Source organism: Canis aureus, chromosome 5 (genome assembly GCF_053574225.1).
Source record: "Canis aureus isolate CA01 chromosome 5, VMU_Caureus_v.1.0, whole genome shotgun sequence".
In the NCBI taxonomy this organism is placed as follows: domain Eukaryota; kingdom Metazoa; phylum Chordata; class Mammalia; order Carnivora; family Canidae; genus Canis; species Canis aureus.
The window spans coordinates 26,013,309-26,030,818 of record NC_135615.1 but is presented as its reverse complement, the minus strand read 5'-3'; the positions used below and the strand labels follow the sequence as shown (position 1 = coordinate 26,030,818).

At 42.4% G+C, this 17,510-nt stretch overlaps 1 protein-coding gene and 1 long non-coding RNA gene across 5 annotated transcripts in view; both read left to right on the top strand.

Annotated features, from left to right (window-relative positions):
- The window catches only part of CELF2 (CUGBP Elav-like family member 2), an 814,981-nt gene that overhangs the window by 482,202 nt on the left and 315,269 nt on the right, over window positions 1–17,510 (top strand). The window contains exon 1 of one of the 4 annotated variants that reach the window (XM_077897253.1): window positions 13,591–13,834. The exons of 2 other annotated variants lie outside the window; for them this stretch is intronic. In XM_077897253.1, coding sequence (XP_077753379.1) covers window positions 13,782–13,834 — 53 coding nt within the window. In that variant the 5' untranslated portion in view covers window positions 13,591–13,781. Of the gene's footprint in view, window positions 1–13,590; window positions 13,835–14,178; window positions 14,322–17,510 lie in introns of those variants that run through there. One more of the 4 variants, XM_077897260.1, reaches the window with a different exon arrangement.
- LOC144313857 (uncharacterized) lies at window positions 73–4,839 on the top strand. The gene is made up of 2 exons (XR_013379466.1): window positions 73–342; window positions 4,656–4,839. It is a non-coding gene; the product is annotated as an uncharacterized LOC144313857 (long non-coding RNA).

Genomic DNA, 17,510 nt, shown 5'->3' with positions numbered 1-17,510 from the left:
TACATGATAGTTTTGTTTCCTTTGTAAACTGGGACCATATTATGACATCGTCACATCTCCTCTGCTGCCGGAATGGTGTCCTTGACTTAACTCCTGTAGTCCGCCAGCCAGCCAGCCGGCAAGTATTTTTGAGGGACTATTTTTGTGCCCAGCACATGATGTTTAAGCCAAGTCCTGAAGGATACGCAGAAATAAACCTGGTGAGGGGGTGGGAGCCCTGGAGAGTTTTGTGCATGTGGGCAGCCACGAAGCCTAGAGCGGAGGCCACGAAACCTGTGTGTGATGGCCTGAAACAAGTGGCCAGTGTGAAGGGTGTGATGCCCCAGCCCAGAAGACCTCGACGTGAGCCTGGAGATGGGGTGGGTCTTGTGACTCGTGTCGCATGGCCTGGACTTCATTGTCAGGGTGGAGAAAGCAGGGAGCCTCTGATGAGTGCTGGGGGGGTGGGGGGCAACAGGGACCACTTTGCAGGAGCAGAGACATAACAGCTGATACGTGTGGTGTGGTTCAGAGCCAGTGAGACTGGAGGGAGAGAAGCTCCCTAGAAACTGGTAGCCTGGGGCACCCGGTGGCTCAGTGGCTGAGCATCTGCCTTTGGCTCAAGTCAGATCCCGGGGTCCCAGGATTGAGTCCCACATCAGGCTTCCAGCAGGGAGCCTGCTTCTCCCTCTGCCTGTGTCTCTGCCTCTCTCGCTGTATCGCTCATGAATAAATACATAAAACCTTTCAAAAAAAAAAAAAAAAGGAAAGAAAAGAAACTGGTAGCCTGAATTCTGAATTCGGGTCATGCAGATGGTGAAAAGTAGGTGAGTTCTTGAGAAAGTTCTGTTCAACGGACTGTCACTGTCTCAGGCAATTTTTACTTTCAAGCATTACCAGTTCCTAGGTATTTATATTCACCAAATCCTACTTTGGTTATGGAATTAAAAGCAAGTTCTAGATTAAAAAAAAAAAAAAAGAGGGGGGTTGGAGAGGTGTTTACTCATTGCCCCGGGTGCCGGTTGTATGGCTGTCCTCACTCTGTCAACATCAGGGAGCTGACTGCTCCGGGCGACGTTTCTCTAAGAATACGATGCTTCGCTCAAAATGGGGCAGCCCAGCGGTTTAGCACCACCTTCAGCCCGGGGCAGGATCCTGAAGACCCGGGATCGAGTCCCACGTTAGGCTCCCTGCATGGAGCCTGCTTCTCCCTCTGCCTGTGTCTCTGCCTCTCTCTCTCTCTCTCTCTCTCTCTCTGTCTCTCATGAATAAATAAAATCTTAAAAAAAAAAAAAGTGTCAAATGATTGACCTCAGATATGTCATCCAGTTTTATAGTTCCTTCTAACTTTTGGCATCCTTACCTGGCGAAGTTTCATAGACACCTTCCAAGAACGACTTCTGCTGTTGGCCTTTTCCAGCTACTGGTCCCAACTGGCCCGTTGGAAGGGGACGACCGTGATCTGCCCCTGGTGCTGTCCTGTTCCGTAAGCTGGATGCAGCCCCGGCCCCCCAGCCTCCCTGTTTGGGCAGTTGGGGCCTTAAAGCAGGTGGTGAGGAACAGCACGGAGGCACCCCTTGATTCTGGCCCAGGCGTCAGGGGCACAGCTGAAGGTCCAGAGTCAGGCCCGAGTGAGCAGGGCTTTCCTGGGATCTCAGACAGCCTGGCCTCGGCTCCCTGTCTCACGTGGGCGTGGACGTGGCCTGCCTCCTTTTCTTTTTTTTTAAGATTTTATTTATTTATTCATGAGAGATACAGAGAGGCAGAGACACAGGCAGAGGGAGACGCAGGCTCCCACCTGTGGGAGCCAGACATGGGACTCGACCCTGGGACCCCAGGATCAGGCCCTGGGCCGAAGCCGGTGCTAAACCACTGAGCCACCCAGGCTGCCCTCCTTTTCAAACTAGACCTCTCACCAGAATTCCCAGCTGATTCTCGAAGCTTCCAACACGTTCCCGCCCCTCATGTGGACTGTCCAGCCCTCTCCTGTGGCGCCCACACAAAACTCGTGACCTCAGGGGCAGCAAGGTGCCTGCAGAGCCCGGAGCACCTGTGCCCCCCCCAGCGAAGCTGGAGGCCTTGAGCCCCGTGGCCGCTTTTCTCTTTCGCTGGGGCCTCGGGCTGTGCTTCTTCCTCCTTCGTCTTTCACTGGCCCTGGGCTTTGGGTGTCCCCCTCCTTGTTTTGGCCCCAGAGTGCCCCTCCTGGCTGATGTCACCCTCGGCCGCAGGTAGTTCTAACCCTGGCGCAGGCATCTCAAGTTCAGCGGCTTTCTCCGTGGCCCCCCGGCCTTCCTGGCAACCCCGCTGTGCCCCCACCTTTCCGGGGCTCCCCCCAGGCCGGCAGAGTGATCACCTGCTAAACCCACGGGTTAGCACCCTCAGGACTCTCTCCCCACCTCCGTTTTCTCCCTTGCGCCCCTACAGTTGTCCAGGTAGCGGTTCTACCCATAGACTATCTTTCAGCCCCTTCTAGACACCGTGGCCAGGGGGACCTGCCGGGCCCCCATCTGTCGGCCCCCTGCCCCCGTCCCCTACCCCGGGTGGTGTGTGCAGCTGCTGAGGCCCATGAGCTGCAGCCCCTACTAGGGGAGTGAGCTACTCTGACTTGGGGTCCCCGATGCCCGTGCCCAGGCCTACCTTGTCGCTTACCTGTACGGTGGCTTCCCGACTGCGCTTCCCGACTTCAGGCTTGTCTGCATTCCTGCTTTAGTCTCCATTCCCCAGCAGTCACCGTCTAGGGCCAGAGATGCTGTAAAATCTTTCGTGGCTTCCTACTGCCAGTTTCCAATAGGGAATGCAGTGTCCTTCCTTCTTTCCTCAGCTGCAGGCTACTTCTCTCTCAGCTCTATCATCCCTTTGGCCTCTAGAAACTTCCCTCTGGGGACGCCTGGGTAGTTCAGTGGTTAGGCGCATCTACCTTCAGCCCAGGGCATGATCCTGGAGTCCTGGGATCAAGTCCTGCCTCGGGCTCCCTGCAGGGAGCCTGCTTCTCCCTCTGCCTGTGTCTCTACTTCTCCCTTTCTGTGTCTCTCATGAATAAATAAATAAAATCTCTAAAAAAAAAAAAAAAGAACAACTTCCCTTTGAAGACCATGACTCAGTCATGTTCTTAGAACATTTACTATATGTAGCATAACAACATTAATATACATATGATATATACAAGTTATATATAATATTAATATGATCAAAATAGGTAACTATATTTAATGTGATGTGCATATATATAATGTGATATGTGTACACAGGAACATATATGTACATATATATGTATAGGAACAGGAAAGTCAAAGTAATGTTTCATGTCAGGCCCTGCCACATAAATCAAATAAATCAAAATCATAATTAAATCAAAATCAAATTAATGCACTTTTAAAAGTGAGGATACATCTCCTGAGGAGCTGACTTAAGGAAATGTGTGTTTTGTTTTGTTTCTAATAGCAGGTGGAAGTGATAGGAGGGTAAGTTGCTGTAGACCTCGGGGACCCCAGTGACTGACAGCCATGTGGTGCAGGACTTCTCTGGCACAAAGGAGCATTCGCCAACTCCTGGTGCTATGGCGCAGTTAACTAGAGAGTTAAGTACACGCTGTAGATCTCCTCCTGAAACTGAATGAAACCAAAGGTTGGCTGGCCTCTGATTCTTATTCCTTGCCCATTAAGAACACTTACTCTTTCCAGGGCATCACAAAAAAAATCCTGTAATTCTCATTGCTCTCAATTCTGTAAGTTTTGTCCATGCATCTCATCGTCAATGCCCAGTCCTACCTGCTTGCAGCTTACCAACTCCCAAACTTCAGCATTATGGAAAGTAAAGGGGGAAATATATCTGTTTATCACTTCATTTTATTTTTTTTAAGATTTTATATATTTATTCGTGAAAGACACAGAGAGAGGCAGAGACATAGGCAGAGAGAGGGGCAGGCTTCCTGAGGGGAGCCCGATGTCGGACTCAATCCCGGGACTCCAGGATCATTCCCTGAGCCGAAGGCAGATGCTCAACCACTGAGCCCCGCAGGTGTCCCTGTTTATCACTTTATTTTCTATGCACCCATATAGATGATTAAGTTAAAAAAAATGATTAAAACAGCAAGCTTATCATTCCATCTCAGTGAGTCTACACCATACTTAAAGCCAGGAACCGACCTTCCTAATCTTTGTGTCCTCAGAGATTCGAGCCACAGTTTCCATAGTTGAGCACGGAAAGTGCTTCACAAATTGTGTCACGTAGCTGTGAGCTACTGAGATCAGGTCACTTAACAAGAAGAATGTGCCTCACAGAGAAATCCAGCCATTGAACAAATGTTTATTAAGTGTCTACCATATGCCACACATTGTTCTGAAGTGGTGATAAAAATGGGGTAAGTTCCTCTCTCATGTGACTCAGGTTCACATGCAGGAAACAGATAATAAACAAGTAAACAAGCATATGGTTTAATTTCAGAGTTATATATAAAGAAATGTAACATTTAAAGCACCTGCATATTCTGTAAGAGCTGTGAATGTGTTGTGGGGGTTTCAGGACCACTTTCCTGGACCATCTGAGTTTCTCTTTCAACTGTGTGGTAGGGCCACGTGAATCCCCACCTTGGCCTCACCTTCCTGTGAGGAGGCCTTGTCTGCTCCCCCAACAGCCTTCCTTATACTTGTGCCATTTTTTTCCTTCGGTTTCTCTAGGATCAAAACTACTAAGCAGGAGGGATCCCCAAATGCACCAGATCCTACATGTCCATTGAGCGCTCATCGACAAGGGTCAAATTACACAACCTCTCCGACACGGCCATTTGAACAAGCAGAAAGGCAGCTGTGTGCACTGTGTGTCTTAAAAATAGCAATAAACTGGGCCCGTTTTCCATGCAAATGTTAATGCCTAACTTATGTGTGGTCACCTGTGGCCTTCTCAAGATTTCCCATCTGCCCAAGAGTGGTCCTTGACAAAACATTCAGCTGAAAATCACTGCTCCGTTGTAAACATGTTGTTTGCTAAGTCATAAGAGTTCATGAACCAAAGTTAGTTATTTTATCAACTAAGTAGCCTATGTTTTCCACGGGAATTCCTTTATTTTCTCAGGCTTGTCTTCAACAGACCTTTTGCTACCTACACAGAGATAGTTCTTGAGACCCGCTTCCTGGTGTCTGCCTTTATAGCTCTTTCCTTTATAACAAGCAGTCATTATTACTCTTTATAATACCTCTTAAATTTATCTAGTGCATATTTTCAAGTGGCTTCTTGGAGCTCTAAGTACTTTATGGTTTATTATTTATATCTACTTATTGATAAATATCACACTTTATAATTTTAAGGGGCTTTCCAATTTTCTCTCTAATTACTTATCCCCATGCCCCACTCATCCCAGTAAACATCTCCATTTTGAAGCGAATAAGGAGTCCCATAGCTGGTAGAAGGAATGTTTGTTTAGAACTTAGGGGCCTCGGGCTTGCTAGGGACAGTGGCCTCCTGCTTCTCAAGTCTGACTTAGAGGTAACATTTGAGTGCTCCAGTGACAAGAACTCATGTTACATGGATCCTCGGATCACCATCAAACCCTTCCTTGACTAACGCTGCCAGGTTTTAATTTAAACCAACTGTCAGTTTTATGTTTCAGGTAGTGATTTGTGATACCTATGTCCTTTTGGCTTTGGAGGGTTTTCCCCTCAAGGCAAAAGAGAGCCCTGGAGTCTGAGAGAAGAGGATTGTTCCATAGTCCACTCATCCAGGCTCCTTTCTGGAATGCTGCTCTGGGCTTGCTCCTATGAGTCTACTTCACTACTTTGCCTCCATTTTGACCATAGAGACCTTTCCTGGGAGGCTGATGAGGCTGCTCAGAGAAACTCTGTGCCTTCAGCTTGATATCAGCTCTGGAGAGAAATGTATCCATTTGCACACAGATGTGCCAACTTTATTGAGCACTTACTGTGTGCCACTCACTGAGTATACTAGGAATCCATCTCTTCTAGATCTCGGCCATTGCTTTATATTTACCTCATTCATGTGTTCTATGTTCTTTTTGTCTTTTGTAGCAATGTGATTTCTTTTTTTGTTTGTTTTAAGATTTTCTTTATCTATGAGAGACACAGAGAGAGAGAGGCAGAGACACAGGCAGAGGGAGAAGCAGGCTTCCTACAGGGAGCCCGATGTGGAACTCAATCCCAGGACCCCAGGATCATGAATTGAGCCAAAGGCAGACACTCAACCACTGAGCCACCCAGGTGCCCTGCAATGTGATTTCTTATTTAAACCTGGCAGTTCTTTGTATCTGCTATGGCTTGAATGTTTGTGTCCTCCAAAATTCATTTATTGAAATCCTAATGCCCAATGTGATAGTATTAGGGAATGGCGTCTTTGGAAAGTGATGAGGTCATGAGACTAGAGCCTTCAGGCATAAGGTTAGTGTTCTTATAAAAGAGACCCCCTCCCCCAAGAGATCCTCTGCTCCTTTCACCATCTAAGGACATAGCAAGAAGGTGCCAGCTATGAAACAGAAAGAGGGGTCTCACTATAAGGGCCATGCTGGCACCTTGACTTGCCAGTGTCTAGAACTGTGAGAAATCAATTTCCATTATTCATAAATCACCCAGTCTGTAGTATTCTGTTTTAGCAGCCCAAGTGGATTAAGACAATATCTAAAAGTATCAGCTAAAGAGATTTAATGTCCTCGGGGCCTCTATATTCCAAGATTGTTCTTTTTGGATGGGACTCTAAGAAGCAGGATAGAATTTGGTAGTATCCCATCCTTCATCATAGAAGGAATCTGTATTGCCTGGCCCTACATCTCTAGCACACTTCATATTGTACACTTCCATTGAAATACTCTCTTCTACTTATCTTTGCAACATAAATGTCAAAGTGCAAAAATAAGGTATAGAAGTCAGAAAAAAAAGTTGGCATTTTTAATGTTGCATTTAGAAATTCAGCTTTTAGGGTAGCCCAGGTGGCTCAGCGCTTTAGCACCATCTCCGGTCCAGGGTGTGATCCCGGAGATCCGGGATCGAATCCCACATCAGGCTCCCTGCATGGAGCCTGCTTCTCCCTCTGCCTGTATCTCTGCCTCTCTCTCTCTCTCTTTGTCTAAATAAATAAATAAATAAATAAATAAATAAATAAATAAAATTTATAGAAATTCAGCTTTTAATTCTAGAAATTACCTGAAACATAAGTAAGGGCACACATAATTTACCCTTGAGAACATTTTTGGGAGGCTCATATCTAGAAAGGTCAAGATACCTGGTTCAGTCTCAGCTCACTCCTGTATTCCCACATTGCAGGCATTTTTCAGCCTTCTCTCCCCAAGTTTTCATAATTAGCTAAAAATTCAATTTAAATAGTTAAAAACATATATGGAGGAATATAAGGATTTGAGGTAAACTAAGTTTTTGTTGCTAATCTTTGCCAATTACTGCTACAATCTTTTTGAAGAAAATTTCCCTGCAAACCAAATTCAGTAATAATCAGGGTTGCTAAAAATCAACTCTTGTTGTAGATTACCTCAAAAAAAAATCATTCCCCAAAGTGCTTAGACTGTCTAGTTTCAGCTCAATTTTCATTTGAAATAAAGTTTTGAAAGGAATTAGTAAATACTGGTTGCCAAAACATAACCTTTTAGTCAATTTTTCATTAATTTACTCTCTATTTTTTATGTTTATTATTATTGCATGAGAAAAGGTAAGGTTTAGGGCACTGGGGTGGCTAGGTTGGTTAAGCATCCAACTCTTGATTTTGGCTCAGGTCATGATCAAGCCCCATGTTGGGCTCTGCACTCAGCACAGATTCTGCTTGAGATTCTCTCTCCCTCTGCCCCTCCTCTAGTTCATGCTCAATCAATCAATTAATCAATCAATAAATAAAATCTTAAAAAAAAAAAAAAGAAAAAGCATAAGGTTCATTGCACTAAATACTCCTTACAACTCATGCCTTGCCTGGGTGTGCTGTGAACCACTGACCACAGTGAAAGCACTGGATCACACTGTGGAGCAGTGGAAAGAATGTGGGCCCACGGGTTGGTGTCGACTGAATCCCCACATCGGTCATTATTGCACTCTCTGTGGGCAAGCTGCTCGGACTTTCTGCGTGTGAACTTTTTCAACTGAGAAGGCAATGGCACCAGTTTCTCCTGCCCCACAGTGTTGTTATGGGGATTGCATGAACTGCTAAATGTGAAAAGGTCCTGAAATTTAGAATGCAAGCAACATGTAAGGAATTCTCAGTGATGTCAGCTACACCAACTGAATGTGTGAATTAGAATTAAAAGTGAGTTGTTGTGGGCTCTTTTCCATATATTTGTTAAGGAAACTACGTAAAGGAAGTGTGGGAATGAACTGGTCCTTTCCCCCAAAGTTCCAATAGTTGAAAAATAAATTTATTCCTTTACTTAACATTTATTAAGTACTAGCTATGGGGAAGTTATTCTTTTGGGTGGATTAAGAAGTGCAGAGATTAATCCCCATGGATTTAGAGTCAAAGACTTATCACACAATATGTAAATGTTAGAAATAAGACATCTTCTTTCTAGTCACTCACCTTTATAACCCAACTTCAGCACACACAACAAGCAAGTGTAAGACCCTCAATCTGTTAATCTTAGTGGAGTTTGGACAAGTTCTAAGGTCTTGCCTCAATAGCTTTCTCATTATTTAGGTCCCTAGACTAAAAAGGGAGTGGGGAAAATAGAAATATTTAATGGTTTGATTCACTTCCATTCCTTACACCTGTGGATCTGTAATTCATTTCCCTATAGGAATAGCTGCATGTACTGCAGCACTGGCTTCTGATGCTAAGAATCTATTTATGAATAAGCAAATGCATTATGGTTATACATTAGTACTTGCCTCATAGTTTAGCCCTGATTAGAAATTATATACAAGTATTCAACAAGGTGGGTATAGAAGGAACATACTCTAGCAGCAGAAAGACCATACAGGACAAGCCCATAGCTAACATCATACTCGATCCTGAAAAGCTAAAAGCTTTTCCACTAAGATCAAGAACAAGACAAGGATATTCACTCTCACCACTTCCGTTCAACATAGTATGGGAAGTCCTAGCCAGAGCAATTAGGCAAGAAAAATAAAAGGCATCGAAAATGGAAAGGAAGGGATCCCTGGGTGGTGCAGCGGTTTGGCGCCTGCCTTTGGCCCAGGGCGCGATCCTGGAGACCCGGGATCGAATCCCACATCGGGCTCCCGGTGCATGGAGCCTGCTTCTCCCTCTGCCTGTGTCTCTGCCTCTCTCTCTCTCACTGTGTGCCTATCATAAATAAATAAAAAAAAAAAAATTAAAAAAAAAAAAGAAAATGGAAAGGAAGAAGTAAGACTGTCACTCTTTGTAAAGGACATGATCTCATATAAAGAAAGCACAAAAGACCACCAAAAGTTCCTCTAAGAACTTGGGGATCCCTGGGTGGCTCAGCGGTTTGGCGCCTGCCTTTGGCCCAGGGCGCGATCCTGGAGTCCCGGGATCGAGTACCACGTCGGCCTCCCAGCATGGAGCCTGCTTCTCCCTCTGCCTGTGTCTGTGCCTCTCTCTCCCTCTCTCTCATAAATAAATAAATAAATAAATAAATAAGTAAGTAAGTAAATAAATAAATAAATAAATAAATAAATCTATCTTTAAAAAAAAAGTTCTCTTAGAACTAACGAATGAATTCAGTAAAGTCGTGGGATACAAAATCAATATACAGGAATCTGTTATGTTTTTATACACTGATAATGAACTATCTGGAAGAGAAATTAAGAAAATAATTTTCTTTGAAATTGCATCAAAAAGAATAAAATACCAGGAATAAATTTAACCAAGGAAGTGAAAGAGCTATATGTAAGACAATGATGAAAGAAGTTGAAGAAGACACGAATAAATGGAAAGATATGACACACTCATGGATTGGAAGAATTATTATGTAAAATGCCCAAACTACCCTAAACAATTTACAGGTTCAATGAAATCCCTACCAAAAAGTTCAGTGGCATTTTTCACAGGAGCAGAACAAACAGTCCTAAAATTTACATGGAACCACAGAAGACACCAAATAAAGCAATTTTGAGAAAGTAGAACAGAGCTGGTGCCATCATACTTCCTGATTTCAAACTATATTACAACACTATAGCAATGAAAACAATATGATAGTGTCCCCAAAACAGGCACATAGATAAATGGAACAGGATAGAGAGTCCAGAAATAAACCCACACATACAGAGTTAATTAACTGATGACAAAAGAACCAAGCATATACAAGGAGGAAGAGTCTCTTCAATATATAGTGCTGGGAAAACTGGACTGCAACATGCAAAAGAATGAAACTGGACCCCTACTTTATACCATACCCAAAAACTAACTCTAAATGGACTAACGATTTGAATATAAGACCTGAAACCATAAAACTCCTAGAAGAAAAAAAACATAGGCAGTAGGTTCCTTGACATTAGTCCTGGTGATGATTTTTTTGGATCTGATACCAAAAGCAAAGCCAAAGAAAAGCAAAAGTCAGTAAGTAGAACTTCATCAAACTAAAAAGTTTCTCTACAGCAAAGGAACCATCAACAAAATGAAAAAGCAGAGTACCAAATAGGAGGAAATATTTGCAAATCATCTATCTGATAAGGTGTCAATATTCAAAATACAAAAAGAACTCTTACAACTCAATAGCAAACAGACAATCTGAATAGACATTTTTCCAAAGAAGATACACAGAAGGGAAGCAGGTACGTGAAAGGATGCTCAGTATCACAAATCACCAGAGAAATGCAAATCAAAACCATAATGAAATATCATTTCATACCTGTCAGATTGGCTGTTATCCAAAAGATAATAAATAAGTGTTGGAGATGATGTAGAGAAAAGGGAGCCCTTGTGCGCTGTTGGTGGGGAAGTAAATTGGTGCAGCCACTGAGGAAAACAGTATAGAGGTTTCTCAAAAAAAGAAAGAAAAAAAAAAAAGAACTACCATACGATCCAGCAATTCCACTTCGGCGTATTTATCTGAAGAAAATGAAAACATGAACTCAAAAAGATGTATGCATCCCCCTGTTCATTGCAGCATTATGTACAATATCCAAGATAAGGAAATGACCTTAGTGTCCATCAGTGGATGAATGGGTAAGGAACATGTACACACACACAACCATGTGCACGTGCACACATTGGAATATTATTCAGCCGTTAAAAAGAATGAAATTTTGCCATTTGCAGCAGCATGGATGGACCTTAGGGGCATTATGCTACGTGTGGAAAAGACTAATACCATATGATTTCAGTTATGCATGGAATTTAAATAAATAATCTCAACTCATATGTACAGAGAACCGTGAGAAAGGTGGCCAAAATAAACTTCCAGTTATCAAATAAACCATGTCGATTTAATGTACAGCATGGTGAATGCAGTTAATGATACTGCATTGCATATTTAAAAGTTGCTAAGAGAACAAATCTTAAAAATTCTCATCACTGAAAAGAAATTGTGTGTGGTGATGGATGTTAGCGAGACTCACTGTGATGATCCTTTTGCGGTATAGATAAATATTAAATCATTATGTTGTATACCTGTAACTAATACCGTATGTCAGTTTTACCCCAATAAAAATCATTTTTAAAAAATTTTTAAGGAATTTTATGAAAATATTAAGGAAAGAGCTTTTTGTCTGAGCAGCACAGTTTTACCTTTTTCTAAGAGACACAACTGTGGCCAATGTCAGGCCACTTATTTCACTTTTTATAAATATTTGTATCAATAGGGGGTGCCTGGGTGGCTCAGTGGGTTAAGTATCAGGCTCTTGACTTTGGCTCAGATCATGATCTCGGGATCCCGAGATCCATCCAGATTTGGGCTCCGCACTGGGCGTAGAACCTGCTTGAGATTCTCTCTCTCCTTCTCCCTCTGCTCTTTCTGCCACTCGCGCGCTCTCTCTCTCCCCCCCCCCGTCAAAAAAAAATAATAATAAAAATTAAAATAACAGGACACACCCAGTTTCATTATAGGATCTTCAGGTGCTTTAAACAAATTAGCATTTGTTGCCCTCTCCCCCCATTGAAGAATGGGAGTCAGAGAGCCATGGAGAGGCTAGGTCACTAGCGGAATGGCTCCAACTCTTTCCCTCCCTCCAAGATCTCTCTGGTCCCATGTTCATGTATGTGATGTTTATCTTGCTTCTAAAGAACATCTTAGGTTTTAAGTACTATCATTCTTTGGCAAGGTAAATCATTTTTATATACTCACTCTATAACTTCCATGTGTCCTAATCCTAAGGAAGGAGGGGAATGTAAAAATGTGATTGTTTTAGGGACAAGCATTATTTCATCATTTGACCTTTGTCGAGTTATCCATCATATTGCCTCCCTGTCATCCAGAAATAGGGATGGTGACTGCTCTGAATTGCCGCTTTTTATTGTCCTCAGCGCCATGGAAAAACTAAGCGAGATTTCTGTGCAGTAGATTGAAGAACCGTCAGCACCCTCCAGACCATCTCCACTTGCCTAGCTCTGGGCCAAGACTAGGCTCAGAGGTCAGAGGTCTTAGCAAGATATTGGGTTATATTCCAGCTCTTCAAATAGGAGAGAGACAGAGCTCACCGTGATTTTCCCCACCCCACTATTATTCCCACAGCTGTTGTAACCCCAGATTATTACTGAGGTTCACGGCGGGTGCTAGTGGAGGACAGGGACATGCTTTGAGCCGGGGGTGAAGAATCCAGGGTTCAGTGATCCAGCTCTTTTTCGGGCTCTGCCCTGCATTGTTCCATACCCACCGCGAGCATTCTTGGCTTCCTGCGAGCACACAGAATGATGCCTTAGTTTGCACTTTTGGACAACTGACTGTTCCGTCCATAGCATCTCGTCTTTTCTCTGTGTGTTTAACCTGCTGTTCTACTTGGCTAATCTGCATGGAATTCTTCTAGTTCTGATAAACAGAAGTAGAATGCATATTTCCCTGGCTGACTGTATCTAATAAGCCCGTTGAGTATAATGAAGTAGGGGCAGCTGATTTTTCCGATTTTGGAAAAGAATATCTAATTGGTCTTTTGAGGATGATGCTCCGGTGTCAACTAGGACTTCAATATGACCAAACAATCTTTGCATTGCCTGCCTCCTTTGGATGTCCTGCTTCAGGTGAATCCTGCTCTGATTGCAAGAGCTCTGGTGTGCACAGAGTTAAAATATTTCCAAGTCCCCCAATCTCTATCTTCTGCATCCATGACCCAGGGTGGGGCTAAGGGTCTTGACCTTGTCACTCTTCCCGAGGACAAGAGGAAAGGAATAGATGAATCCAACTGTGAATTCAGTGTCCCAGAAAAGAGAAGCAAAAATCCTTTTTAGCACACTGACCTATCCAAATCCTCTGGTAGTCATCTGCGATGCCTGCTGATAGTTGATATAGCAAAAAAGAAAATGTGGCATTGGCTTGGCTATTCTATGTCTAAGAAAAAGGTAAATGAGTTCCTTCTTTTTCTTTCCAATTTTTTAAGATGGTAATTAGGAGAACTCACACCAGGCAGGCTTGAGTGAATGCAAACAAGACCCCTATAGGCAGCACAGTGTATTAATGTAAAAATATGCCCAGACAACATAACTTGTCAGAGAGGATTATTTCTACTTAGTGAATCTGCAGGAACCTCTTTGCTCCACCATTCAGAATTTGACTAGAGAAGAGAGTGGGGAAAGAGAGAGAGAGAGAGAGAGAGAGAGAGAGGAAGAGAGAGAGTGAAAGAGAGAGAGAGAGAGAGAGCGCATTAGTGAACAGCTACTGTGGCATTGATGTTTGAGCGCACTTCTGAACTGGCTTTTGTGGAGACTACCAGTGTATCAGTGTAGAAAGCATGCGCTGTCCCAAATCCGCTGTTACTATGAGAAATGAGGAGCTGCTTTTAAGGTATGTTGTTGTGTCCTTTGTTTTTAATGTGTGCTTTTTCTAGTTTCTAGAGCTGCCGGAGACAATAATCATGCTCAGCATCAAGTAGCTTCCTTATCTTAGAGGGGGGGAAAAAAAAGAATCAAGACAGAGAGAGGGAGAGAGAGAGAGAGAAACAAAATCAAGACCAAGGACTGGGAGAAAGGGAGCCAGCGAGAGAAAGGAAAGGACTGCCCAGCGCGAGTTATATTTGCACCCGTTGCCTTTTGAAAGCATATCATGTATTTGTTCCCTGCTATTTGTGAGTGGCCAGTGGATAATTTTAAAGGCTCGGAATCTGGCTCTTGGTTTGTCTTTTCCTTTGCAATGTCTCAGCCTCTCATTATCATGCACTCTGCATGGAATAATCACCGAAAAAGGAGCTAAGGAGACTCCATATTAGACTTGCGTTCCAAATACCGCTCTAATCTGGACTTAGCCTACCTAAATAGTCCTTCTGTGTTACCAGGTTTGGATCACTTTATCCTGTTTGCCAAAATGTGTACCTGTTTAAAGACCTCTGTTCATGCATGGCGTCCTGGGTCCCTCTGTATTGAAAGCAAATATTTGTTTCTTGCATCTGTGTTAGGGTTCGATCACATACCAAGAATGAGCCACCACTGACCTTTCGGGAAGCAGAGAAAGAATTATGATAGAATTGGCATCCTGCTTTGAAAAATGTAGTCTTTTGTTTATTTGCTAGCAGACATTGTAGCACTGAATACATCTTTGGGTCTGACAATGGGACCGGTTGAACAATGGAGCTGTCAAACTAGCTTAATGCATGTCTGGGGCTTTTTTTTTTTTTTTTTCTTTCTCAACACCCTTTTTATCTGCTTTAATCTTGTTTGTATAGACTCTACAGAATGAAGGGCTTTTAGAACTGCTTGTTTGTGGTTTTGTGCTTTTAAAAAAATTTAATATCTATCATTCATAAAGCTTTTTGCATTTTGCAGCTATGTTGGTTGGATTAAGTTAGAGATTTATTGCTTACCTCTCTGTTAACTACAGAAAGAAATGTATTGATTGAGACTGCTTGTAATACCATTATCATTCTGGCAAATACCTTGTTATCAGACATGCCTCTACAGTGTTTAATGCTGGGGGTGGGGGTTAAATTTGCCTATTTTGGTGGACTCACGGAACATAAGGATGAAAGAGAAGTTAAGGGGAATATTTCTAATATTTAAGTAAATTGTTATTTCTAGCCTCTACTTCTTCTTCTGGCATCCAGGTAGATAAACAGTTTCGAAATTCAAGGACACGTGAGAACTTTTGCCCTGAGAATTTTGGTCACAAACTATTGTTCCACAGCCTATTTAAGTTATCAAGTTAAAGGTCTCCATGGAATATATTGATTTTTGATATATGGTTATGTGCTCATAAAATGCATTTTTATGCAGGGCAAACGTTTCTCATGTCTTCGAAAATCTTTCATTTTGTAGCATAAGCATTGGTTTCTAAGGTGAAAACAGAGTTCAAAAAGAAAAAAAAGGGAAAATCTGTTTCAAACTTCTCAAATATTGAAACCATTCTTATTCTCATGCTTAATGTGAAAGAAAGGGTCCTCGAATATTCAGTAGTCATTGATTTACATGAAAATCATCTTACTAAGGTTGGTTTCTTTAAAGAATTTATCTTATCTAACACTTTAGTGTTTGGTTTAATTAGTTGTTCCTGCCGCAGCAATATATTAAAAAATACTAGTAAATTTATAAAGGAAGATTAAGGACCTAATTTTTAAACACAAAAGGGAGATCATTTGAAAGGACAAAAAAAAATTTTTTTTTAGATATTTAGTTACATATATTTCCTCTTGGATTGTATTGTGGTTCAAATTAGTGATGCTCTCAGTACATGAGGAACAAAATGCATTCCTTACAAAAACACAGTTATGGAACATTAACCATTTTTTAGAGTTTGGACAATGCATTTTAATTTTTTTTAACTCAAGGTGAAGTGTTATGAAATATCTAATTCCAAACTATTCAAATTAATGTTTTGGGGTAAATAAATTGCATTCTCAAGTATCAATTTTCTGTTGACTGTATTCAGAGCCTGGGTGGACCCAAAATGTATCTGTAGTATAATAATATTTCAAAAGTTATCCATTGTGAATAGAGTGGATTTTAAATGCATACTTATTATCTTCTCTTACTTCCAATGGGATCTGAACTGCTCATTCCATCGGGTATGCCAATAATTGCTTTTAGGATGAGCTCATAAAAGGTAATTGACGAAGCTTTATATCTGAAGCCCACTGTTACCAGCACACCTAGATTCTGCTTTCATGGGAAATTTTTATTCCAAACAAAGGCTGCAAAGCAATTTTTTTTTTTTTTTTTTTTTTGCAGTTTGGGAGAAAAGTGGTCCTCTGTGCTCCCTAGCTGCTTGTCAGTAGCATGCTGAAATAAAGAAATAACTTGGAAGCCTCCATGTTGAATTTTTGACTATATTACAATTATTTACTTGTGATCCATTCACTTTAATCCCTGGGTGGTCATAATTAGGTCCAAGAACAAGGAAAATCCTTTCTTACTTTGCTTCTCCTGTGGTTTGATCCACCATCAGCTTTCTGAACTTGGGGACCCCCTACTCCAGGGTCCAGCACGAAGATATCCTTTCCTTTAGCCTGATGGGGATGGTGTGAGGTTGCCTGAAGTTGGCAAACTTGTCTGCATCTAATTCCGCAGCAGTATAGAAGAAATGTAATCTGCACCCTGCCATCAGCCTCCATGTGCGATGATGCCCCTCCATAGTGACCTAAACAAATGTCAAAGTAAATTTTAATTCAAAGCCGAGACTTGCAGAAAAGGAACAGCAAAAGATTCAAACGGGGAAAATGGCTTCTTTTAATAGAGTAACGATTGCATCCAGAGTCCCTTCGCACCCGAGCCTTGGAAAGACTCACATGGATGTGTTCCGCAGACCACAGACTGAGATCTATAAGCTCAGTGTATTAGTACTCTTTTATTTGTCAAAAATGAAACCTCACATTTTTTTCTTTCTTAAAATAGGAGTGTGTACAGTTGCAAAATACCCCTTTGGGGCTGAAAAACAAAGGAGAGCATTTGATTAATATTCAGATCTAGAACTTTATGGCAAGTGCAGATCATGCTTGAATTCCTAGGAAGTCATTCAAAGTGTGACTCAATACCAATTATTGTCATGGGGGGGAAGGTGGTTAATTAGGTGAAAAGGTGGCTGATGGAAAGTTCATTGCCGCTCAGCCCTGGAAACACCCTGGATAGGTAACATGCAGAGGGAGGAGGTGATGTGGGTGGGAATGGTGGTTCTGAATTTAAGGGGCCAGAATTTATAGATGCAAAGCATACCCTTCATTTCCCATATGGAGATTTCTGTAGAGTCATTAACAGAATGTGCTTCGTTCATCGGCATATCCCCAGCTCCATAGCATTCATCTGCACGCTCTTCCAGAAGGAGTAAGAGCAAGGACAGGAGGGTCCATTCAGTTGCAGCAATGCCTCGGTTCACCTCTCTCAGCCTTCACTGAATTTCTTTCTACACTCCAGTCATTCCTGGAGGGGTGGTTGAGAAGGACGGGTGCCCCCCACCCCTTCCCAAGCCTATTGCCTCCCTGATGGTTCTTGGCGTTGGGAGCTTTTCTGAACTCACAGTGACTTCCCTTGTGTAGGAA